Source organism: Scyliorhinus torazame, chromosome 13 (assembly GCF_047496885.1).
Source record: "Scyliorhinus torazame isolate Kashiwa2021f chromosome 13, sScyTor2.1, whole genome shotgun sequence".
Taxonomy (NCBI): Eukaryota; Metazoa; Chordata; class Chondrichthyes; order Carcharhiniformes; family Scyliorhinidae; genus Scyliorhinus; species Scyliorhinus torazame.
In genome coordinates, this window is record NC_092719.1 from 60,380,739 (window position 1) to 60,402,471 (window position 21,733).

The 21,733-nt window shown below is 47.1% G+C and overlaps 1 protein-coding gene across 4 annotated transcripts in view; it reads left to right on the top strand.

The window, feature by feature from the left end:
* LOC140388056 (proton myo-inositol cotransporter-like) overlaps positions 1-21,733 on the top strand; it is a 296,561-nt gene that overhangs the window by 267,778 nt on the left and 7,050 nt on the right. For all 4 annotated transcript variants that reach the window (XR_011934072.1, XM_072471652.1, XM_072471651.1 and 1 more), the window contains exons 8-9: positions 14,963-15,084; positions 21,034-21,186. Coding sequence is in view for 3 of the 4 variants with exons in the window: in XM_072471652.1 (XP_072327753.1) it covers positions 14,963-15,084; positions 21,034-21,186 (275 nt within the window). In the remaining variant the exon portion in view is untranslated. The remainder of the gene's footprint in view (positions 1-14,962; positions 15,085-21,033; positions 21,187-21,733) is intronic.

Below are 21,733 nucleotides of genomic sequence, written 5' to 3' on the forward strand. Positions count from 1 at the left end.
GCCACCATCACCAGGTCTACACTTTTCAGCTATATTGTTAATTCCACTTGATCAAATTCCAGGTCCTTTTGTCCAGTTAACTTCGATCCCCTGAAACTTCTCGTTTAAGAACATAAGAACTATAGGCAGGAGTAGGCCATCTGGCCCCTCGAGCCCACTCTGCCACTCAATAAGATCATGGATGATCTTTTTGTATACAGCTCCACTTACCCACCTGCTCACCATATTTCCCTTAATTCTTTTACTGTTCAAAAATTTTTGCCTTAAAAACATTCAACGAGGTAGCCTGTACTGCTTCACTGGGCAGGGAATTCCACAGATTCACAAACCTTTGGGTGAAGAAGTTCCTTCTCAACTAAATCCTAAATCTGCTCCCCCTTATTTTGAGGCTATGTCCCCTTGTTCTATTTCCATCCGCCAATGAAAACAACCTCCCTGCTTGCTTCACATAAGTTCATAAGATATAGGAGCAGAATTAAGCCATTCTGCCCATCAAGTCTGCTCCACCATTTTATCATGGCTCATCTGCTACTTACAGTGTTACAGATCAAGAGGTGGATTGCAAAATCAGCCAGAGCATCTCCTCCCTAGAACACATGACCTAGGAACCGGAAAAGGCAATTTAGCCTCCCGAGCCTAAACACCCTCATGTGATCATGGCTGATCCCATCCTGGCCTCAACTCCACCGTCCTGCCCGTTCTCCATAACCCTTCAACCCATGACCAATAAAAAATGTCTAATTCCCCTTAAATTTACTCACTGTCCCTGCATTCACCACACTCTGGGGTAGCAAATTCCACAGATTCACAACCCTTTGGAGCAATAGTTTTTTCTCAAATCTGTTTTAAATTTGCTACCTCTTATTCTGAAATTCTGACTTCTCATTTTAGAATGCCCCAGAAGAGGAAGCATCATCTTCACGACTACTTTATCCATAGCTTTTAGCATCTTGTATACCTCAATTAGATAAAACCAGATGACATAGGAGCAGAATTAGGCCACTCGGCCCATCGAGTCTGCTCTGCCATTCAATCATGGCTAATATTTTCTCATCCCCATTTTCCTGCCTTCCCCCCATAACCCCCGATTCCCTTATTAATCAAGAACCTATCTATCTCTGTCTTAAAGACACTCAGTCATTTGGCCGCCACAGCCTTCTACGGTAAAGAGTTCCACAGATTCACCACCCTCTGGCTGAAGAAACTCCTCCTCAACTCAGTTTTAAAGTATCGTCCCTTTAGTCTGAGATGGTGTCCTCTGGTTCGAGTTTTTCCTACAAGTGGAAACATCCTCTCCATGTCCACTCTATCCAGGCCTCGCAATATCCTGGAAGTTTCAATAAGGTTCCCCCTCATCCTTCTAAACTCCAACGGGTACAGACCCAGAGTCCTCAACCGTTCCTCATACGATAAGTTCTTCATTCCAGCGATCATTCTTGTGAACCTCCTCTGGACCCTTTCAAAGGCCAGCATATCCTTCCTCAGATATGAGGCCCAAAACTGCCCACAATACTCCAAATGGGGTCTGACCAGAGCCTTATACAGCCTCAGAAGTACACCCCTGGCCTTGTATTCTAGCCCCCTTGACATGAATCCTAACATTGCATTTGCCTTCTTAAGTGCCGACTGAAACTGCACATTAACCTGAAGAGAATCGTGAACAAGGACTCCCAAGTCCCTTTGTGCTTCTGATTTCTTAAGCATTTCCCATTTAGAAAATAGTCTATGCCTAAATTCCTCCTTCCAAAGTGCATAACCTCACACTTTTCCACATTATATTTCATTTGCCACTTCACTGCCCAATCTCCTAGCTTGTCCAAATCCTTCTGCAGCCCCCTTGCTTCCTCAATACTACCTGTCCCTCTACAGATCTTTGTATCATCTGCAAACTTAGCAACAGTGCCTTCAGTACCTTCTTCCAGATCATTTATGTATATTGTGAAAAGTTGTGGTCCCAGCACAGACCCCTGAGGCACACCACTAGTCATCGGCTGCCATCCTGAAAAGGATCCCTTTATCCCCACTCTCTGCCTTCTGCCAGTCAGCCAATCCTCTATCCGTGCCAGGATCTTCCGTTAACACCATGGGCTTTTAACTTATTTAACAGTCTCCTATGCCGCACCTTCTAAATAAATCACATCGACTGGTTCTCCTTTGTCTAATGCCTTGTTACCTCCTCAAAGAACTCTTAACAGATTTGTCAGACACGACCTCCCTTTGACAAAGCCGTGCTGACTCAGTCCTATTTTACCATGCACTTCCAAGTACTTTGCGATCTCATCTTTAATAACAGACTCTAAAATCTTACCAGTGACTTAGTCGGACTAACCGGCCTATAATTTCCCGTCGTCTGCCTCCCTCCCTTCTTAAACAGTGGTTTTACATTAGTCACTTTCCAGTCCTCTGGGACTCCCCTCATTCTTCTAAACTCTAAAGAGTATAGGCCTAAACTGTTCAATCTCTCCTCATCTCTGGAATCAATCTAGTGAACCTCCTCTGAACTGCCTCCAATGCCACTACATCTTTCCTCAAATAAGAGGACCAAAACTGTGCACAATACTCCAGGTGCAGCCTTACCAATGCTTTGTATAGTTGCAACAACACTTCTTTACCTTTATATTATTTTTGCTATAAATGCCAACATTCTATTTGCTTTCCTTATTATCTGCTGCACCTGCATGCTCGTTTTCTGTAACTCGTGCACAAGGACACCCAGGTGCCCCTCCATTTTCCAGCCTGCCACTGGCCTTTGCAATATGATATAACTTAGTTCTTGTCTTTATAATGTCCTTGACCTCCTTGTTTAGCCATGGATGTTTTTTATCCTCTTCCTATCTTTCTTCCTTCCTCACTGGGATATATTTTAGTTGTGAGGAATTGAGTATCTCCTTAAACAACTGCCACTGCTCATCAGCTGTCCTACCTATTAGCCTTCCTGCCCAGTCTATACAGGCCAAATCTGTCCTCCAGGCTATATAATTTCCTTTGTTTAATTCCAGAACACTAATGTGGGACTCCATTTTCTCGCCCCCAAACTGAATCTTGAATTCTACCATACTATGGTTATTACTCCCTAATGGATCGTTAACTATGAGGATATTAATTAATCCCTCCTCATTACAAAATACCAAATCGAGAGTAGCCTGCTCCCTGGTTGGTTCCCCAACATACTGTTCCAGGAAATAATCTCCAATGCATTCAATGAACTCTGCCTCCAGGCTACCCTTGCCAATTTGATTCCTCCAGTCAATCTTATCTATTCCCTTCATAATTTTATGTTTCTATAAAATGCCCCCATATTCTTCTAAATACCAATGAGTACAGTCCCAGTGTACTCCGTCTCTCCTCATAAGCCAATCCTCTCAACTCCGGAATCAACCTAGTGAATCTCCTCTGCAACCCCCTCCAGTGCCAGTACATCCTTTCTCAAGTAAGGAGACCAAAACTATATACAATACTCCAAGTGGGGCCTCACCAGCACTTTATACAGCTGCAACATAACCTCCCTGCTTTTAAACTCCATCCCTCTAGCAATGAAGGACAAAATTCCAATTGCCTTCTTAATTATCTGCTGCACTTGCAAATCAACCTTTTGCGATTCATGCACAAGGACACCCAGGTCCCTCTGCACAGCAGCATGCTGCAATTTTTTACCATTTAAATAATCGTCCATTTTGCTGTTATTCCAACCAAAATGGATGACCTCCCATTTCATTCCTTGGTTTCTATAACTATTTGTTCTTTTATTTCTGGGACTTGCGTTATTCCCATTACTCCATTGTCCAGCTCTTCTGCTTCTTGTGATGAGTGTAATAAATTGTTACATTTTATATTTGTTGCAATAATATTATTTAAAAATCAGGTTTAAGATGCCGGTATGTCTGCTAGAACTGTGATTAAGGAGTCGTAAAAGTAAATTTTGCAGAGGGAATGTTGTACTAATTGATTTGAGAAGCATTGAGTGTTTTACAGATAGCTGGCTAATGGAATATTGTTTTGTTTTACTCCCTGGGATGTCGATGATTTATGAGAGATATTGGGCGCGATCTAACCAAATTTGTTCTAAGTGTGGTGATACGTGGGAACTGCCGGGAGTTTCCCAACAGCCGACCTGGTGAGGCCATCGCCGGTATCTAACGATAACAGGTCCTCTTAACGAGGCAGCACGGGCATCACACTGCAAATGATGTCACGCCAGCTGATTTTCCGGGGTCAGCCCCTACAAATGAGGGGGAGCAGCACTTAAACCGATCCAGCAGAGCTAACCCCACACAACATGCAGCCATGCCACCAAGGAGACCAGCTCCAAATAAGGCACGGCAGACCACACCAGACTGTTGGACGTGGTGGAGTTGAGCCGTGACACCCTATTCCCCCAAAGGGCTCAGTGGGCCAGCCACAGGGCAGCCAGTATGTCCCAGTCACTGGGGGACATGAGTGAACCTCGCCGGGGCTCTGCAGAGCATTCCCAGTCTCAGGTGGGCATTGCTGAAGCGCTCCAAAGGCACTGCAGAACGCGGCCTGCTCACAGAGGGGCATCGCTGAGGGCGTCGATGCCATGGTGGGGAGCCGCCATGCTGGCATAGCCAGATGACGCAAGGACATCCGGAGCTTAGTCCAGCTGTTCCTCCGTCCCGAGGTGGTCCCAGGGCCCTACAGGCATTGACCAGGACAAGAGGGCACTGAGGTGGAGAAGGGGTTGGGGAAGTGGGGGGGGGGGGGGGGGGGGGGAGGCGACACCATCGGAAGCTAGGGGGAGTTGGGGTCATAACTGTACACCAATAAAACATGTTGCATCCGAGACACGTGAAGCCTCTGGCACGTAATTCCGCAATGCGGTCCAACCTCCAAACCCCTGCCTCAGCCGCCCAGGCACAGTGGTCCTAGATCTGCCCTTCACCCAAGGCATACCACGTGCAGGTTATGGGTGTGAGTGCGCACTTAGCAGGAATCAGCCTATGGCATTATGAGGAGCACTGGTGCTTAGCTCACAGCGGGTTATCATCAACCTCCTGCTCTCAACATGGACCCGCTGACAATGCAGACACAGGCCCATCACCCTGGAGTGATGTAACAAAGACCCTAGAAGGGTGGAACAAGGCGATTGGGTTTGGGAGATGGTGTGTGTGGGGTGGGAGGACGGTGAGGCACGTCAGTGGGGGCACGGGTGTGGTTCGACAGTGGATGGGAAGGGGGAGTTGAGGTAGGATGACGGATCTAGCCACGTCCTATGTGAAGCGGGCAAGGGTGAGGGCCGCCCTGGATCCGGGCATGCTGGGCACACGCCGATGCTGCCTGTCCTCCATCCTCCAGCTGATCGTGCAAGTCCTTCCTGGGCTCGTCTTCCAGCCTCTCCTGGTCCAGCACCTCCTCGGAGGTGTCCGCATGTTCTTCCACCTCCATTCATCCCACTGCTGTGTCAGGGCACAGCAGATGACCACAAAGTGGGCGACCCTCCGGTGGTGTACTAAAGTGCACCACCAGAGCGGTCCAGGCATCGGAACCACAATTTGAATAATCCGATGCACGGCTCAATGACAGCACGTGTGGCGATATGGGCCTCGTTATATTGGGTCTCCGCATCGATCTCCAGCTTCGTACTGGCATCATTAGCCAGGTCCTAAGCGGGTACCCCTTATTTCACAAGACTCACCCAGTCACCCTGGAGATCTCGGACTGCCCCAGGATGTAGCTATCATGCACATTCCATGAGAAGTATGCCCCATGCATGATTTTCATGTGGTGGTCACACACACACAAGTTGAACATTCAGGGAGTGGAACCCCTTCCTGTTGATATAGGGCACTCCCTGACGCCATGTTGTGCACAAGGTGACATACGTGTTATCTTTTACCCCCTGGATCTTGGGCATCCCGGCAACGGCAGAGAATCCTGCTGCTCGGACATCCTGTTGGGCTTGGTCCAGGGCAAACAGGCATCCATGACTCCACAGATGCACTTGGGCAACATTTCCCAACCAACAGCCCACAAGACCCCGCTCGAGCTTTGGAATGATCCTGTGGTGTAAAAGTTCAGGACTGCGGTGACCGTGAAGGCCACCGAGAGTGAGTATCCTCCTTTTCCACCTGATGCCACATCCACAAGGATATTCATTAATAATTTATTAATAATCGCTTATTGTCACAAGTAGTCTTCAATGAAGTTACTGTGAAAAGCCCCTAGTCTCCACATTCCGGCGCCTTTCGGGGAGGCCGGTACGAGAATCGAACACGCGCTTCTGGCCTTGTTCTGCATTACAAGCCAGCTGTTTAGCCCAGTGCTAAACCAGACCTGGCACAGGTGAAGCACCATTCCCATGTTGAGGCAAAGCCTCCTGCGGCACATGCTGTCTGTCATCTGTTCGAAAGACCAGCAACACCTGTACAGGTTGCGCCATTACCGGCCTCCCCCTCTGGGCCCCACCCTGGCCGGATGGGCGCCCGGGTCCTAAGGGCGTTGGGTGGGGCCCTGCACATGGGCTGCCGCCTCTGCCTCGGCATTCTCCATTGTCTGGCAGCCTGGCCTGCCACTGCACCACGATGGCAGTTTATCATCCATATTGTGTAATTTCTAAAGAATTGCAGAGCGAGGGACAGTCAATCAGTGTTGGCTTACAGCCCGGTAACCTCCGGTTCCCCCATGACTCCCCTTCACATCCCCTGCCACCCTTTAGGATGCTGTCCAACACGCCTTGCCATGCACCCTAGCCGCAGCATGTGGCCCCGGGTACCGGAGCCTGTACCCAAGACACCCCTTGATAACATTATCTGGACCGGGTGCTGGTTTCCTCCCAGGTGCTCACACCCACCCTCTGGTTGTGAGGATGTCCCTAATGCTGAGGTCCAGTTTTTGGATGCTGTCTTTTGCATTTGTGGTGTTGACGCCTCCAGTGTTCAGGCAAGGTGTCCAGGCCTCATGGTCTGGTTGGGATGCTGGGAAGTAGCTCTCACTGACATGGCACATGTAACCATGGGAATTCACTTGGGAGCTGTGATGTGCTCACATTACCTCGATTGCCAATACCCTATTAGCAATAGCCTTCAGCTATGTGCCCAGAGGGTGCCTTGGTCAGTGGGGGTTATGAGTGGTCAGTGGGACAGATAGGCAGTAGCCAGAGCCCCAGTTATGGTACAGACAATCCATGGGTGTCATGGCAGAGCCACGGGCGCTGGGACACCCACTCCCCCACCGATGCCCCCCCCCTCCCGAAAAGGCCGCCCCCCCCAGCACTGGGGTAGCAATCCCAGGGTCCCCGAGCTCACTGCCCAGGTTCAAAGATGGCTACTCGCCTCCTTGGATCCCCACAGCAACTATTCCACCAGCTTTACGTTCTTAAAAATGTGTACCTATTGGCGTCCACGTGACCACTTGCTGGGGAGACAGTTAGATCACGGGAAGCTGTTCGAAAGGGGGTCGGTCCTGTTAATTGTTTGGAGAATTGCTTTAATTGGTAATTATTGGTTTCTCGCCACGCCATGGCAGGATCTTCATCTCGCCAACTGGAGAGGGACAGTTAGATCGCTAACCAATTGTCGCACGGCGCGGTTCCCAATTTTGGTGTCTCCCGCAATTTATCGCTGCTTCACGCTCAACCGAGAACGTGACGTGACCGGTAAACCCCGCCTTTGTATTTGGTCCTGGTTAACCAGGTCATGGCACATCTTGTGGAAGGAGACAGAAGAATGCCTTGTGCTTTGGTACAGAAGATGTAATTAAGGGAAGGAGCCAGGTCTGCCTGTGGTTTCAGTTTGCCACAGGATTTTAGTCTGCCAAGAAACGTCTTTTAGTTTGCTCCTGAAAGATTGTCTCTAGGGGCTCTGCACAGAGAAAAGCAAGTAAAGCTGATTGTTAACTTAAGGAATATTTGAACTACATTTGTTGCTTAATTGGAATATATAGTGGCAGGTGTAGGGAATATGTTTTAAGTTTTTATTTTGAGCTGTTGTAACTGTTATTTGCAAAGTTATTTCTTTGTTGCCAATGTAGTTAATTCTGTGTTTAAATTAAAGTATTTTTAACATAAAAGATACCCGTTGGTCAGTGTTATCACTCCTGTGGTACAGTCACCTTTCCTCACAAATTTACAAATTGCGAATAGTTGGGCGCTCATCCAGGATCCTAACATTCTGCTTCTGGTAGAACTGTGAGAGCTGATTCCTCATTAGCTGCTAAGCTCCAACTGCCTTGGATCCAGTTAAAACTAACTCAAACGGTTCTTCTAACTTAAACGTGGCCCTTGCTTGCCAAGCAACAGCTCTGTCCTTCTTTACATTTGTTTGCCTTTCACATCATAAACTTGAAGCACAGATAGACAATTTGAAATTAAACCAAAATCCCTAGGCATGCAATCACCTTTTTTTAACAATAACCTATCTAGAATTTTAACCATTTCTTACAGAGAAACACTAAATTAAACACTCGTAAATCAATACCTTTATTTCTAATATCCAACAATACAAACATAGATTACTTAAAGCTACCCCTGCTTCCTGACAAAGCACAATCAAAGGACTCCTAACTGCATATTATTTTACCTTTTCTTTGGACTCTTGACTCTAACTCTCCTTATTTCTGATACCTCTGTGTATGTTTGAGCGCGAAAGACTGCATGAGAACTAAGTCCTTGCTGTTATGTTTATTATTTTTCCTGGGTTTAGTAATTAAATTTGTTCTTTGACTCAAGAAAACCTTATTGATTGGCTCCCTATTACTCACAGCTAAAATAGCTGAATACATTCTGATTTGAAAAGGGCATATCCTTGCAAAGAAGAAACTTAAACCTCTGCTGTCACCATATGAAAAGGTTGAATAGAGTAGAGTCAGTTCTCCTCCCCTGCTCATCTGGCATATCAAAATGCCAATATCATCATCAACATCGATGGCTTCATCCTGAAAGTGGCCCTGATCTTAACAATGCTTTTTCCCATGATAGCCAGTGTGTCTGCCCCCTGAGGGCTAAAACAGAAAATGCATTTCCCCAAGATTCCTGAGTCCACATTGCTGCACCAACTCTCAAGCACAGCTTCAGCTTGAACTATGCTGAGATGAGCACCACTGTTCCAAAGGGTTACCTTTACCCCCAATGGCCCATAGCATAGTGTAACCAACTTTCCACTGTTTTTTCAGCTCCTCAGAGCTTCCTCACAGCCCTCGCTACTTGAAACCTGCCAATCGTAGCACTTCTACTGCTTGGAGCTGTTTTCTTTGCTGTTCTCCATAGTAGTTGCTACTGGTGGTCTGCTCCTGGTGATTCCTTCCCCAATTCACTCTCTGGGACCGTCTCCCTTCCCCTATCCCTCAGATCCCTCTTTTGAACTTCATCCCCTCTACCGATCCCCTGTCCTGGTACTCCTCTCTGGTATGGTATCCCACTCCTCGGTCATGTGATTGTTTTTTTGTGCTGTTTCCGCGCACCCCCCCCCCCCCCCCCCCCCCCCCCACACCTGTGCAGGCATAGTGGGCACTTGTCCCTGGACCAAAGATCTCAAATGCTGGACTGTTCATGCACAATCCACTCCAAACCCCCATGTGTGGAAACTCCTGGGACATGAGGGACCTGTAGTTCCCTAACACTGCCTGACAAGGTAAATTTGGATCTCTTAACAGGTGTGACAGGATTGCAGAATCCTGATCTGACAAATTGGTTGTGGAATTACCTGGCTGTATCTGCAGCAGGCTGTTGCGACTGTTTAGCGAATATTGTTATATTCGTAAATTGTACATTGTTCTATGTTGAAGTCTCACTCGGTTGGCACCTCATTTTCTGGTATGCCTGGTCTAGTTCAACAGCATTTCAGTGAAGGACAAGCAAAGCTCATTTAAAGGTTTTATCAATGCTTGCAGTTAATATGTGCCTTGGACAAAGAGAATAGATTAAACAACTATAACTTGAGCATGTAATCCAGCACTTCATTGCTGTGCTTGGGAGCACTGCATTGATGGAGGTGTCATCTTCCAGTTAGAAATTAAGTTTGCCTGTTTGAGTGGGTGTAAAGGATTGAAGAATAAGAGGGGAATAAGAGGCTAATCCTAACAAGCACCACAAATGCATGATGAACATTTATGTTGTTGCTGTTTGCAAAATATTGCTGTATGTAAACTGGCTGCCTTGTTTGCAAAAATATATCCACCTGAAATTTAATTCCAGTGACTGCAGTGGAACTGAATATTGTGTTGCGCATAACAGGCCAATTGATATAATGATAATAATCTTTGTCACAAGTAGGCTTACATTAATATTCAAATGAAGTTACTGTGCCACACTAGTTGCCACCCTCCGGCGCCTGTTCAAGTACACTGCGGGAGAATTCAGAATATCCAAATCACCTAACAGCACGTCTTTCGGGACTTGTAGAAGGAAACCGGAGCACCCGGAGGAAACCCAGGTAGACATGGGGAGAGCGTGCAGACTCTGCACAGACGGTGACCCAAGCCGGGAATCAAATCTGGGTTCCTGGCGTTGTGAAGCAACAGTGCTAACCATATCACGCGTTTCACACCACCACTTAACACGAAATTCAACCCTAAGATCTTGTATGCAAATGACTAATAGTTCAGCTCCAAGTTGTGGGGATTCCTGAAAATGGATAAAAGAAAAAAGAAAGAAAACCAATATATCTGGAGAAATTATGTTGGAGTGGAAAAGGTGATGGTGAGTGCCTCAAAAATAAATATTGACATTACTACATGTCTGTTTTTAAATTAACTATTTGAATTTTTAAAATTAAAACTGAAAATGTCAAAATACTCTGCAGGTTACACTGTATCTATGGAGAGTTTAAACAGTTGACATTTCACATGACCTTTCATCAGTTTTGGCGTTTAAGCTAACTCTGTCTCTCTCTCCACTTGTGCTGCCAGAACTGTTGAATATTTCCAGCATTTTCAGTAGATTTCCAGCACTAGAATTATGTTGCTTTTCTTAAAAATAAATTGGAAAACCTTTCCAGCTTTTAAATAGCCATAGATTGAGAAGCAAAGCTAGTAAAAACGATGGAAAGATAAATTTGGAAGAGTAATGCATTTAATTTGGAACAGTAAGCCAAAGAGGGGCACAGGTTCAAACTAAGAAAAGGGAAATTTAGAATTAATCAGCATTTTGTTCTTAATGCAAACAATGATGAGGTGGACATCTGGATTTTCTTTTACATCACTGCTGTCTGGCGGGGTTAGGAGCTGCGGGTTTCCCCGGTTCGCCAGCCGTGTGTTCCTCGCCGGCGCGTCTTCAACATCCGCGAGATTCTCCGTTCCGGCCACCTGTCAATGGGATTTCCCATTGTGGCCACTCACGCCGCCAGGAAACCCAAGGGCGTGGGTGTAATACCGGCAGAATGGAGAATCCCGTTTAGAGAGGTGAACTAAAATGGGCCAAATGTCATCATTTGTATTTATGTGAACGTGTGGAAAGTTTAATGCCTGTTGATAATGTGTAAAACAAAAAAATGTATTGGAAAGGGGGTGAGTGGCTGATATAAATAGAATATGAGGAATCTGAGATTTAGTTTGAGTGGCAAATCATGTAAAGGATTGTACAGAAGCAATAATGTAGAGGAGGTAAATTCAATTTCATCTGGTTTGTGATCGTTGCCTCTGGAAATGCTGTCTGCCTGTGATGATGTGCTTTTCATGGCATAGCTGAAATTGAAATTCACAGGCTAAAACACAGAAGCTTACATTAATGCCAATACTTTAATAGGGGAGTGAATATCAGTGCTCATGTACCATAGAATTTACAGTGCAGAAAAAGGCCATTCAGCCCATCATGTCTGCACCGGCTCTTGGAAAGAGCACCCTACTTAAGGCAACAGCTCCATCCTATCCCCGTAACCCCACTTAACCTTTTTGGACACTAAGGGGCAACTTAGCCTGGCCAATCCACCTCACCTGCACACCTTTGGACTGTAGGAGGAAACCGGAGCACAAGGAGGAAATATACGCAGACCAGCGAGAATGTGCAGACTCCGCACAGACAGTGACCCAAGCCGGGAATCGAACCTGGACCCGGGAGCTGTGAAGCAACTGTGCTAACCACTGTGCTACCATGCCGCCCTGTACTGTAATGCTGGGAAATAAATTTGACTATTTACGTATTTTTGCTTTTGCTGTGCACTGTTCTATGCAACTTCAGTTACTGAAAATAAGAGCATGATTTAATGGCCACGTTGAGGCTGTTAGGTTGCGGGAGAGGCCAAATATGAGAACCGTGCCGGGTACCGGTTTACGATCTCACCAGCCCGCTCCTGTTGGGAGAAATCAGGAACTTGTTGTAGTGTGGCAAGAAACCAATAATCACCACTTAAGGCCAATCTTCATACAATTAGTGGAAGCGACCCCCAACTAACGGCCTCCCGTGATCTACTGCCCCCCCCCCCCCCCCCCAGCAAGTGGTCACGCGGGTATCGATTAGTACAACTTTTTAAAACGTGAAGTTGGCGGAAGGACTGCGATGGGGATCCAAGCAGGTTAGTAGCCATCTTTGCTCCCGGGCAATGAACCCGGGGGCACTGGGGTTGCTGCGCCGGGAACCCCCGGGGGGCTGTTCTCGGTCTGGGTAGCTCGGCATCGGTGGTAGGAGGGTGCCCACTCCTGGGCAGGGGAGGGAGGGTGAGGAGCGAGATGGGGTCAGCCATATCACCCCCTGGATCGCGTGTTTCAGTTCCGGGGGCAACCTCAACCTTTGCCTATCTGGCCCAATGACAACCCATAACTTCCACTGACAGCGGAGGCCTCTGGCCGCGCGGCTAAGGCAATTACTAATTGGGAATTGGCAATCGTAGTTAAGTGAGCACTTCACAGCTCCCAAATGAATTCCTGGGGATAGGCGTGGCATGTAGCATGTGGGAGATATTGCCTAGCATCTTGATCAGATCGCGATGCTTGGACACTGTGCCTGAACACTGAGGGAGGCAACACCACGGATGCACCTGGCAACATCTGAACATCCAGGGGCAGGGCCCCAGAACTGAGGTGGTGGGTTGTGCACCGAGGAGGGGACCAGCACCTGGTTCAGGTAACGTTACGTGTGGGTGTCTGGGGTACAGTGACCAGGGACCCCCGATGTGGCCGGGGGTGCAAGGGCAGGGTATGGGATGGGGGAGCAATGGGGGAATGGAGTGTCCGAGGGTGGAAAACACAGCTGTTTGTCAGTCTCACACCCTCTCCAATTTGTTACAGATATTACACGGAATGGATGATATGTTGGACCCTGCCGAGGCTGCCCTTGTCAGGCTCATAGCATGCCAGGCGGCCAGATGCCGGAATAGATGGCGGTAGTTGCGTCAACAGAGGCTCAAGGCAGCGGTCCATGTGCAGTGCCCCACCCCACACCCTGAGGACCTGGTAGCCCATCAGACAAACAGACCCAGAGGGGGGAGGACAGCAACAGCCCAAGGTGTACAGGCATCACGTGTGTCGTTGGAGGTTCCACCTCAACAAGGGGACGGTGAGGCACCTGTGTCATCCTTGCGGATTTAGCACCACGTGGGGGTGGAGGATATCCGCTCCCGGTGGCTGTCAAGGTCACCGCAACCCTGAACATTTATGCTTCAGGATCGTTCCAAGACTCGAGTGCGGTCTTGTGCCGTGTCTCACAAGCTACAGCGCACAAGTGCATCCGTGAGGTTATGGATGTCCTATTTGCCTGGACAGCTAATTATATAAACTTCGACATGGACCAGGTCCAACAAGATGCCCGTGAAGAAATATTCTCTGCCACTGCCGGGATGCCCCAGGTCCAGGGGGTAATAGATGGCATGCATGTCGCCTTGTGCTCAACGGGCTACCTGAGAATGCCCTTCATCAACAGGAAGGGGATCCACTTCCTGAATGTCCAGCTCGTGTGAGACCACCACATGAAGATCATGCACATGTGTGCACGACAGCCACATCCTGGGGCAGTCAGGATGCCCTCTTCGATGAGCACCCCAGGATGGCCAGTTGGCTCTTGGGGGATAAGAGGTACCCGCTGAGGATCTAACTAATGATACCAGTACAGAGGCCGATGACCGATGCGGAGATCCAATACAATGAGGCCCATGCAGCCACCCGGGCTGTCATTGAGCAGTGCATCGGATTCCTCAAGATGCAATTCTGATGCTCCGACCACTCTGGTGGTGCGTTGCAGTACACCCCCCAGAGATTAAGCAGCGGGGCGACGTGCTGGAGGTTGGGGAACATGTGGCCACCACCGAGGAGGCACTGGACCAGGAAAGGCTGGAGGACAAGCCCGGGACAGACCTGCAGGACCACCCTCCCAGGGTGATGGGACTGTGTCAGTGCTCTCAGGTCACTGTTGAGGGCAGGGGGGGTGATGACAACCCCGAGTGTTGGTCCTGCGGGAGCGGGTTGCGGTACAAAGAGACATTCAAGACCTCCAATGCCCAGGGAGCTGGGGCAGGGGAATCGTGCTCTGCCCGCATTGCGGAAGAAAATGCCAGATACGTCATATTTCTCGAGTGCAACGTTTTTTAATGCTAGACATATGTGTTCCGAACTGCCCCAATCCACCGATGGTGCTGCCCCATTCTCCCAACCCCTCTCACCACCCTCCATCTCGCACCCGCCCCCCCCACCCCCAGTGCCCTCTGTGTTTCTCAGCCTGCTTGCTTAACCTTTTCATGCTCTACCGCCGTGCCTAAGTGTGTCTCCAGGATGCAAATCAGAGTTGGAGGCAGCCTATTGCCTACCATATCCCGTGGCTTTCGATGCCCATGATTGGCATCCCCTGAGGGCCCTGGGGCCAGAGGCCCCAGCCCACTTGCCGGCAGCACATGCCCCGCCGTGCCACCCTCTTTCGGGTGCTGATTCAGAGATGTGGCATTGTCAGGGGGTGGGTCTCAGGGGAGCTGGTGGCTGCCGCTGCCCCTGTGATTTTGTTTTGATTATTTTTCAATTTTGCGATTTCATATAATCGGTTATTTTGAGAATGATGTTCTCCATTACAATATTCTATTGTTTTTTGTAGATGCAGCAATGCTTCAGAGTTTAAGAAGGAAGGATTATCTTGGGCATACAACTTCTGCCCCACAGTATATTCCTGGACAGCGTTATTGGGTCTTATCCTTTACCTTATCTTTTTTGCACCTGGTACGAATTACTTTAATATGATAGTCTTTCAATTATTTGTATTGTAACATATTAATTAATAGTAGTGAGTTCTAATTAAATATTGCATTGAGTTCTAATTAAATATTGCATATTTTTTTGTTTTAATGGGACTAGCTAGGTTACTCTTTCGGGAGCCGGTGCAGACACGATGGGCCGAATGGCTTCTTGTGCTGTAAATAACATACAAAGTGGAAGGAAAATCTATTCTGCATAATTAGAATATGACTAAAGTTGCAATTGGTGGGGTTCAGATTTTGCAGTCAGTGATGAAGGAATTGTGTCACCATTCATGCTGCTGACATTTGCCCAATGTTTGCACAGTACTCTTGAGTGTAGATTTTCAATAATTTTTGTTTCCTTTTCATTCATGGAATGTGGTTTGGTGAGGAACTCCTGCAACAATGTTCTCTGTTCCAAATGCAGTAGGACCCAGAGAATATCTAGGCTTGAGCTGACAAATGGCAATTCGTACCACACAAGTATTCTGCGACAACCATCTCCAACAAGAGGGAATCTATCCATAGTCCCTTGACATTCAATAGCATTACCATTGCTGAATCTGCCAGTATCAAAATCCCGGGGTTACCACTGACCAGAAGCTGAACTGGACCAGCCATCTAAATAATGTTGCTACAAGAGCAGGTCAGAGGCTAGGAATCCTGCGGCGAGCAACTCACCTCCTGACTCCCAAAGTACCATCCAGGGAAAAGCTGCCCGTTTGATTAACTCCCCTTCCACAAATATTCACTCCTCCACCAATGCACAGTGGGAGCAGTTTGTATTATAAACAAGAAGCACTGCAGATACTCGCTACGGCTTCTTAGGCAGCACTTTCCAAAACTACCTAGTAGCTCAAGGGAAGCAGAAGCATGGAAACACCACAACCTGGAAATTCCCTTCCAAATCACTAACCATCCTGGCTGAGAACTATATCACCATTCCTTTGTTGTCACTGGGTTAACATACTGGAACTCCCTCCCAAACAGCACTAGTGTGAGTATACCACATGGATTGTAGCGGTTCAAGAAAACAACTACCACCACCTTCTCAAGGACAATTAGGGATGGGAAATAAATGCTGGCTTAACGCGTGACACCCACATCCTTTAAAATGAATTATAAAAATGTCTTGGGGCTGCAAACAGCCACACCCATCTTCCTTTGTGCAGGAATTGATTCCAGACAGTGGAGAGTTCTCAACTCCATGACTTCAAATTTGCTAGGACTCCTTGATACCACACTAGGTCAAATGCTGCCTTGATGTTAAAAGCAGTCACTCTCACCATACTGTTGAAAGCTCTTTTGCCTTTGTTTGGATCAGGGCTACATTGATGATTGGAGCTGAGTGACCCTGGTGAACCCCAACTGAGCATTGATAAGCATGTTATTGCTGAATAAATTTTGGTAGATAGCACTGTCAATGACACCTTCCAGCACTTAGCCGGTTGAGATGAAGCTGATAATTGGGCAAACAATCCAATGCCCAGTACAGCGACTCTGTGGGATCAATGCGCAGGACAAGAAACAGTGAGGCTCTTCGACCAATCGGATTGACCTAAACCTGGAAGCATAAATTAGATTTAAATAGTGTACAGAAAGTGACATGAAGATTGGGAAAGACAGATGTTGTTTAACAAAAAGATCAGAAGCAAACAGTAAAATTAAAATAAATTGTTTCAATTTTTTATAGAATCTCCAACACCATGTTTTGAAGGAATGAGACTCCTTTCCAGAACTCAATAAGGTGTTTGAATTCTTGTGGTTAAAAAATTCACTTACTCCTGAATATGCAAAATTAACATTTTGTGGTGTACTCAGTGAGTAAATACCACAAGTTCCAGCTATTGGATTTATTTCTGTGATAGGCTATTGGTGCAGATTGCAGCAGCATATCCTGTGCAAGAATAGGAGACGGGATTCTTCGACCCCCGCCGGGTCGGAGAATCGCCGGGGGGAGGTGTTAATTCCGCCCCCGCCGGCTGCCGAATTCTCCTGCGCTGGGGATTTGGCTGGGACGGGAATCGCGCCGCGCCGGTCGGGGGCCGTTGGCAGCGCCCCCCCCCCCCCCCCGGGCAATTCTCCGGCCCACGATGGGCCGAGTGGCCACCCGTTTTAGGCCGGTCCTGCCGGCGTAAAATACGGCAGGTACTTACCAGCAGGACCTGGCTCCACGGACGGCCTCCGGGGTCCTCAGGGAGGCACGGGGGATCTGGCCCGGGGAGGTGCCCCCATGGTGGCCTGGCCTGCGATCGGGGCCCACTGATCCGCGGGCGGGCCTGTGCCATGGGGGCATTCTATCCCTCTGCGTCGGCTGCTGTGGACCTCCGCGATGGCCGACGCGGAGATGAACCCCCTGCGCATGTGCTGGGAGGACACCACCACACGCTGGCGCTCCCGCGCAAGCGGCAACTCGTGCTGGCCGGCGGAGGCCCTTCGGCGCCGTTTGGCGTGGCACCAAGCCCCTTCCACTCTGGCGCCGGCCTCGCCCCTGAAGGTGCGGAGAATTCCGCACCTTTGGGGCGGCCCGACGCCAGAGTGGTTCACGCCACTTCTCGGCGCCGGAGTGCCCGCCCCGCCGGTTCGCGGAGAATCCCGCCCAGGGTATCTGGCAGCAGCTTCTGCATTTCGGCAGCTAACTGCACATGGGAGTCTATATGCAACCCCCACTAAATGTTTTTGCCTCATGGTGTTTCTCAGCTCTACCCATACAGATTCCACATCGTCGGAATCGATATCCGATCTCACTATTGCGTTAATTTCCTCTTTAACCAGCAATGCAATCCTTTTCCCGTTTGGCTGTCCTTCCTAACTACTGACTATCCCTGGATGTTCATTTCCTGTCCCTGGTCAGCTGGCAGCCATGTCTCCGTAATTCTGACTATATCATACCTGCTTAAATTTATTTGGACAATTAGTTCCTCCATTTTATTTGAATGCTCCGTGCATTAAGACACAAAGCCTCAAGACTTTTCTTTTTCAGATTCCTTGTCTCGTTCCCATTATTTTTCACTGTAGCCCTGTTTGATCCTGGCCCTTGATTTCTCTGTCAATCACTTTTCTTATTCCCTTTTCTGTCTTTGGTTCTTGGCTGTGTTTCCCCTCCTCTGACTCCTTGCATAGGTTCCCACCCGTCTGACAGTTTAAATCTAAACCTCCCCAACCACTCTAGCAAATAGACCCCTCGAATGTCAGCCCAGATGTTTGTACTGGTCTCTTCCCCCAGAACCATTCCCACGGTCCCAGGAATCCGAATCCCTCCCCTTGCGCCATTCCTTCAGTCACTTACTCATTTGATATTTCCTGTTATTTCTGCTCTGATTAACACATGACACTGCTAGTAATCCTGAGACCATTACCTTTGAGGTCCTACTTTTCAGCATACTTCCTAGCTCCCCTATATTTTGCATTTAGGACCTCATCCCTTTATTTTACTATGTAATTTGTTCCAATGTGTACCACAGCCACTGGCTGTTCACCCTCACCCATCAGAATGTCTTATAGCCACTGAGACATCCTTGACTCTCGTGCCAGGGAGGCAACACACCATCCTGGAGTCTCATTTGTGGCAGAGAACTGCCCATATATTTCCCTTACAATTGAATCTCCTATAACTGTTGCATTCCCACACTTTTTACTCCTTCCAGAGTCAACCATGGTGCAATGAATTTGTCACTGCTTTCCCCTGAGAGACCATTCCCCCCAACGTTATCCAAAGTAGTATATCTGTTTTGCAGCGTAATTGCCACAGGAGTTTCCCGCACTGTCTGCATAGTCCTTTTGCTCTGCCTGGTGGTCACCCATTCCCTTCCTGCCTGTGAAGTCTTAGCCTATGGTGTGACCACTTCTCTATATGTGTTTTCCACAATGCTCTCCACCTCAAGGATGCTACTTGGTTTCCCCAGACTCTGCTCCAGCTCCGAAATCTGGGCTTCCTGCACACATCTGCAGCTGGGGACACTTCCTGCACACATGCTGGTCCCGGGCACTCGGAATGTTCCTGCACAACATGACTTTGAGCTCTCCTGCTATACTTACCCCAAACCTTTTCAAAGATTCTTAAAATCAAAAAATTTCAATAACTCGAGGGCCCTTTTTCTCTGGTCCTCGTTACTATAATATAGCCCTTACAAACTGTAGAGTGCAACATATAGACCGTACAAACTATAAGAGATAGAAATAAATACTTACCCAACTGTACTCACTCACCCAATCAGCTGCTTCCTCTTCCTGCATCATCTCAAGAGCTCCAAACTCAAAGCTGTCATTCTGCTCTCAGACGCACTTGTTTTCACGCTCTATCATCTCCCCGGTTCCATTCCCAGTCTTCCTTTTTCTCGTGCTCTTTTATCTACCCAGCTCCGCACCCAGTCTTGTCCTTTCTCGTGCTCCTTTAACCTCCCAGCTCCATTCTCAGTCTCGCTCCTTCTTGCACTTTTATCTCCCGAGCTCCGCTCCAAAGAGAATGCCTTCATGAGATTCTTGATCTGCCACCTTTGCTGGTTGACTGTTTCTTTATGACAAATAGTTTCCAGGTTACAGGGGATTATTCTGTACTATTGTCAGGAGTTTTTAATGGTCAGGTGTTAATTGTTCAAGCTGTTTGTAGTTATTGAGTAATAATCAAAAAATGATTGGCACAGAATTGATTCTACCCAGATAACACTTGCCTTATTAATTTCTGCGATCTTGCCCTGGAAATTGCATTGACGTCTGAGATGGAAACAGCACAGTGCCTTCTGAAAGGCACCTGGAGTAGTGTACAGTTTTAGTCTCCTTACTTAAGAAAGAGTCTAATTGCATTAGAATCAGTTTCGAGAAGGTTCACTCAATTGATTCTTGGAATGAAGGGGCTATCTTATGAGGAAAGGTTTAGCAAGTTTCACCTGTATTGATTGGAGTTTAGAAGAATGAGGGGTGATCTAATTGAAACACAAGATCCTGAGGGAACATGACAGGATGGATGCTGAGAGGATGTTTCTGTGTGAGAGACTAGAACTAGGGGGCACAGTTATTTTAAAAAAAGAGATCTCCCATTTAAGATGAAGATAATGAGTTTTTTTCACTCAAGGACTTGGTTTGTGGAATTCTCTTCTCCAGAGAGCAATGGAGGCAGGGTCATTGAATATTTTTAAGATGTGACCAGGGTAAGGAACTGCATTATCAGATTGAAGGATTGTTAAATAATTGCTGAAATAACAAATAATCAAGTCTAATAATATAAAAGGAATTGAGAGGGAAAAAAGAAGCAGAATGAAAATGTACAGAAATATTTTTGATTTTTTTAAAAAACCTACATTGTTAAAAACTGAAGCAACATGACTCCACACTTGCAACAGTTAATTTTCGATACCAGAGATCAGTTGGCAACAATTAATTTATCACACCATTTAAAATGATACGTAGACTGAAATGGCAAGCCAAACTTTGTGTAAGTTTAGTTTGTATCTACAATGCAAGAGAATATCACACCCTTTTTGTGAATAGTGCACCCAGAACAGCAATTTCTAGGGCAGCACAGTGGCACGGTGGTTAGTACTGCTGCCTCACGGCGCCGAGGACCTGGACGCCATCCCAGGCCCGGTTCACTGTCCGTGTGGAGTTTGCACATTCTCCTCGTGTCTTCATGGGTCTCAGCCCCACAACCCAAAAAGATGTGCCGGGTAGGTGAATTGGCCATGCTAAATTGCCCCTTAATTAGAAAATTGGACGCTCTAAATTTATTTTTAAAAAGCTATTTCTAGATCTTCACTGCTAATTATGCATCTGCCTTTAATTGAAATTGTGTTGTGATTTGCACATACGGAACAATGAACACCATTAGACTCCCTGTTACCTTGACAGAACATTTTTGGCCATTGTCAAGAAAACCTTCATCTGAAAGTTGGAAATACTTGTATTAATAGTGCTCAAGACTATTGTTGTTTTTTAGGAATGGGTTCTATGCCTTGGACGGTGAATTCTGAAATATATCCAACGTGGGCACGAAGTACCGGGAATGCTTGTTCTTCTGGAGTCAACTGGATTTTCAATGTCCTTGTATCAGTGTCATTTTTGCATTTGGCACAGCATCTTACTTATTATGGTAGGGGTGAATTTTATTTCACATTTTCTAGTTTAATATATAATTGTTAAATTTATTTTTCACTCCATTCAACAGTGACCTCAGTTCAAAAAATTACATATGATAAACAATAATAACATATACAAATTATTCTAATGCTATGAAGGCTTGTATTTTATAAGCATGTAAACAAGTCATAAGCAAGTCAACCTTGAACTGAACAGAAATTCAGAATGCAGCATCTACATTCGAACATGCATTCAAAATATGAAATCGGAGTGGGCCATACGGCCCCATGAGCCTCTTCTGCCATTCAAAACCTACGACTCCCTCTGCAAGTGGATCCTCGACTTCCTGATCCATAGACCACAATCAGTAAGGATAAACAACAACACCTCCTCCACGGTAGTCCTCACTACCGGGGTCCCGCAAGGATTCGTAATTAACCACCCTAAGTAATGGGTTAAGTGACATTCCAATTAGTTGTCTCATTTATGTTAAGCATCCAATAATTGACACTGATATGTAAAGGGGCTTCAGGTGGCCCTTGTGTCAGTTGATGTGATGT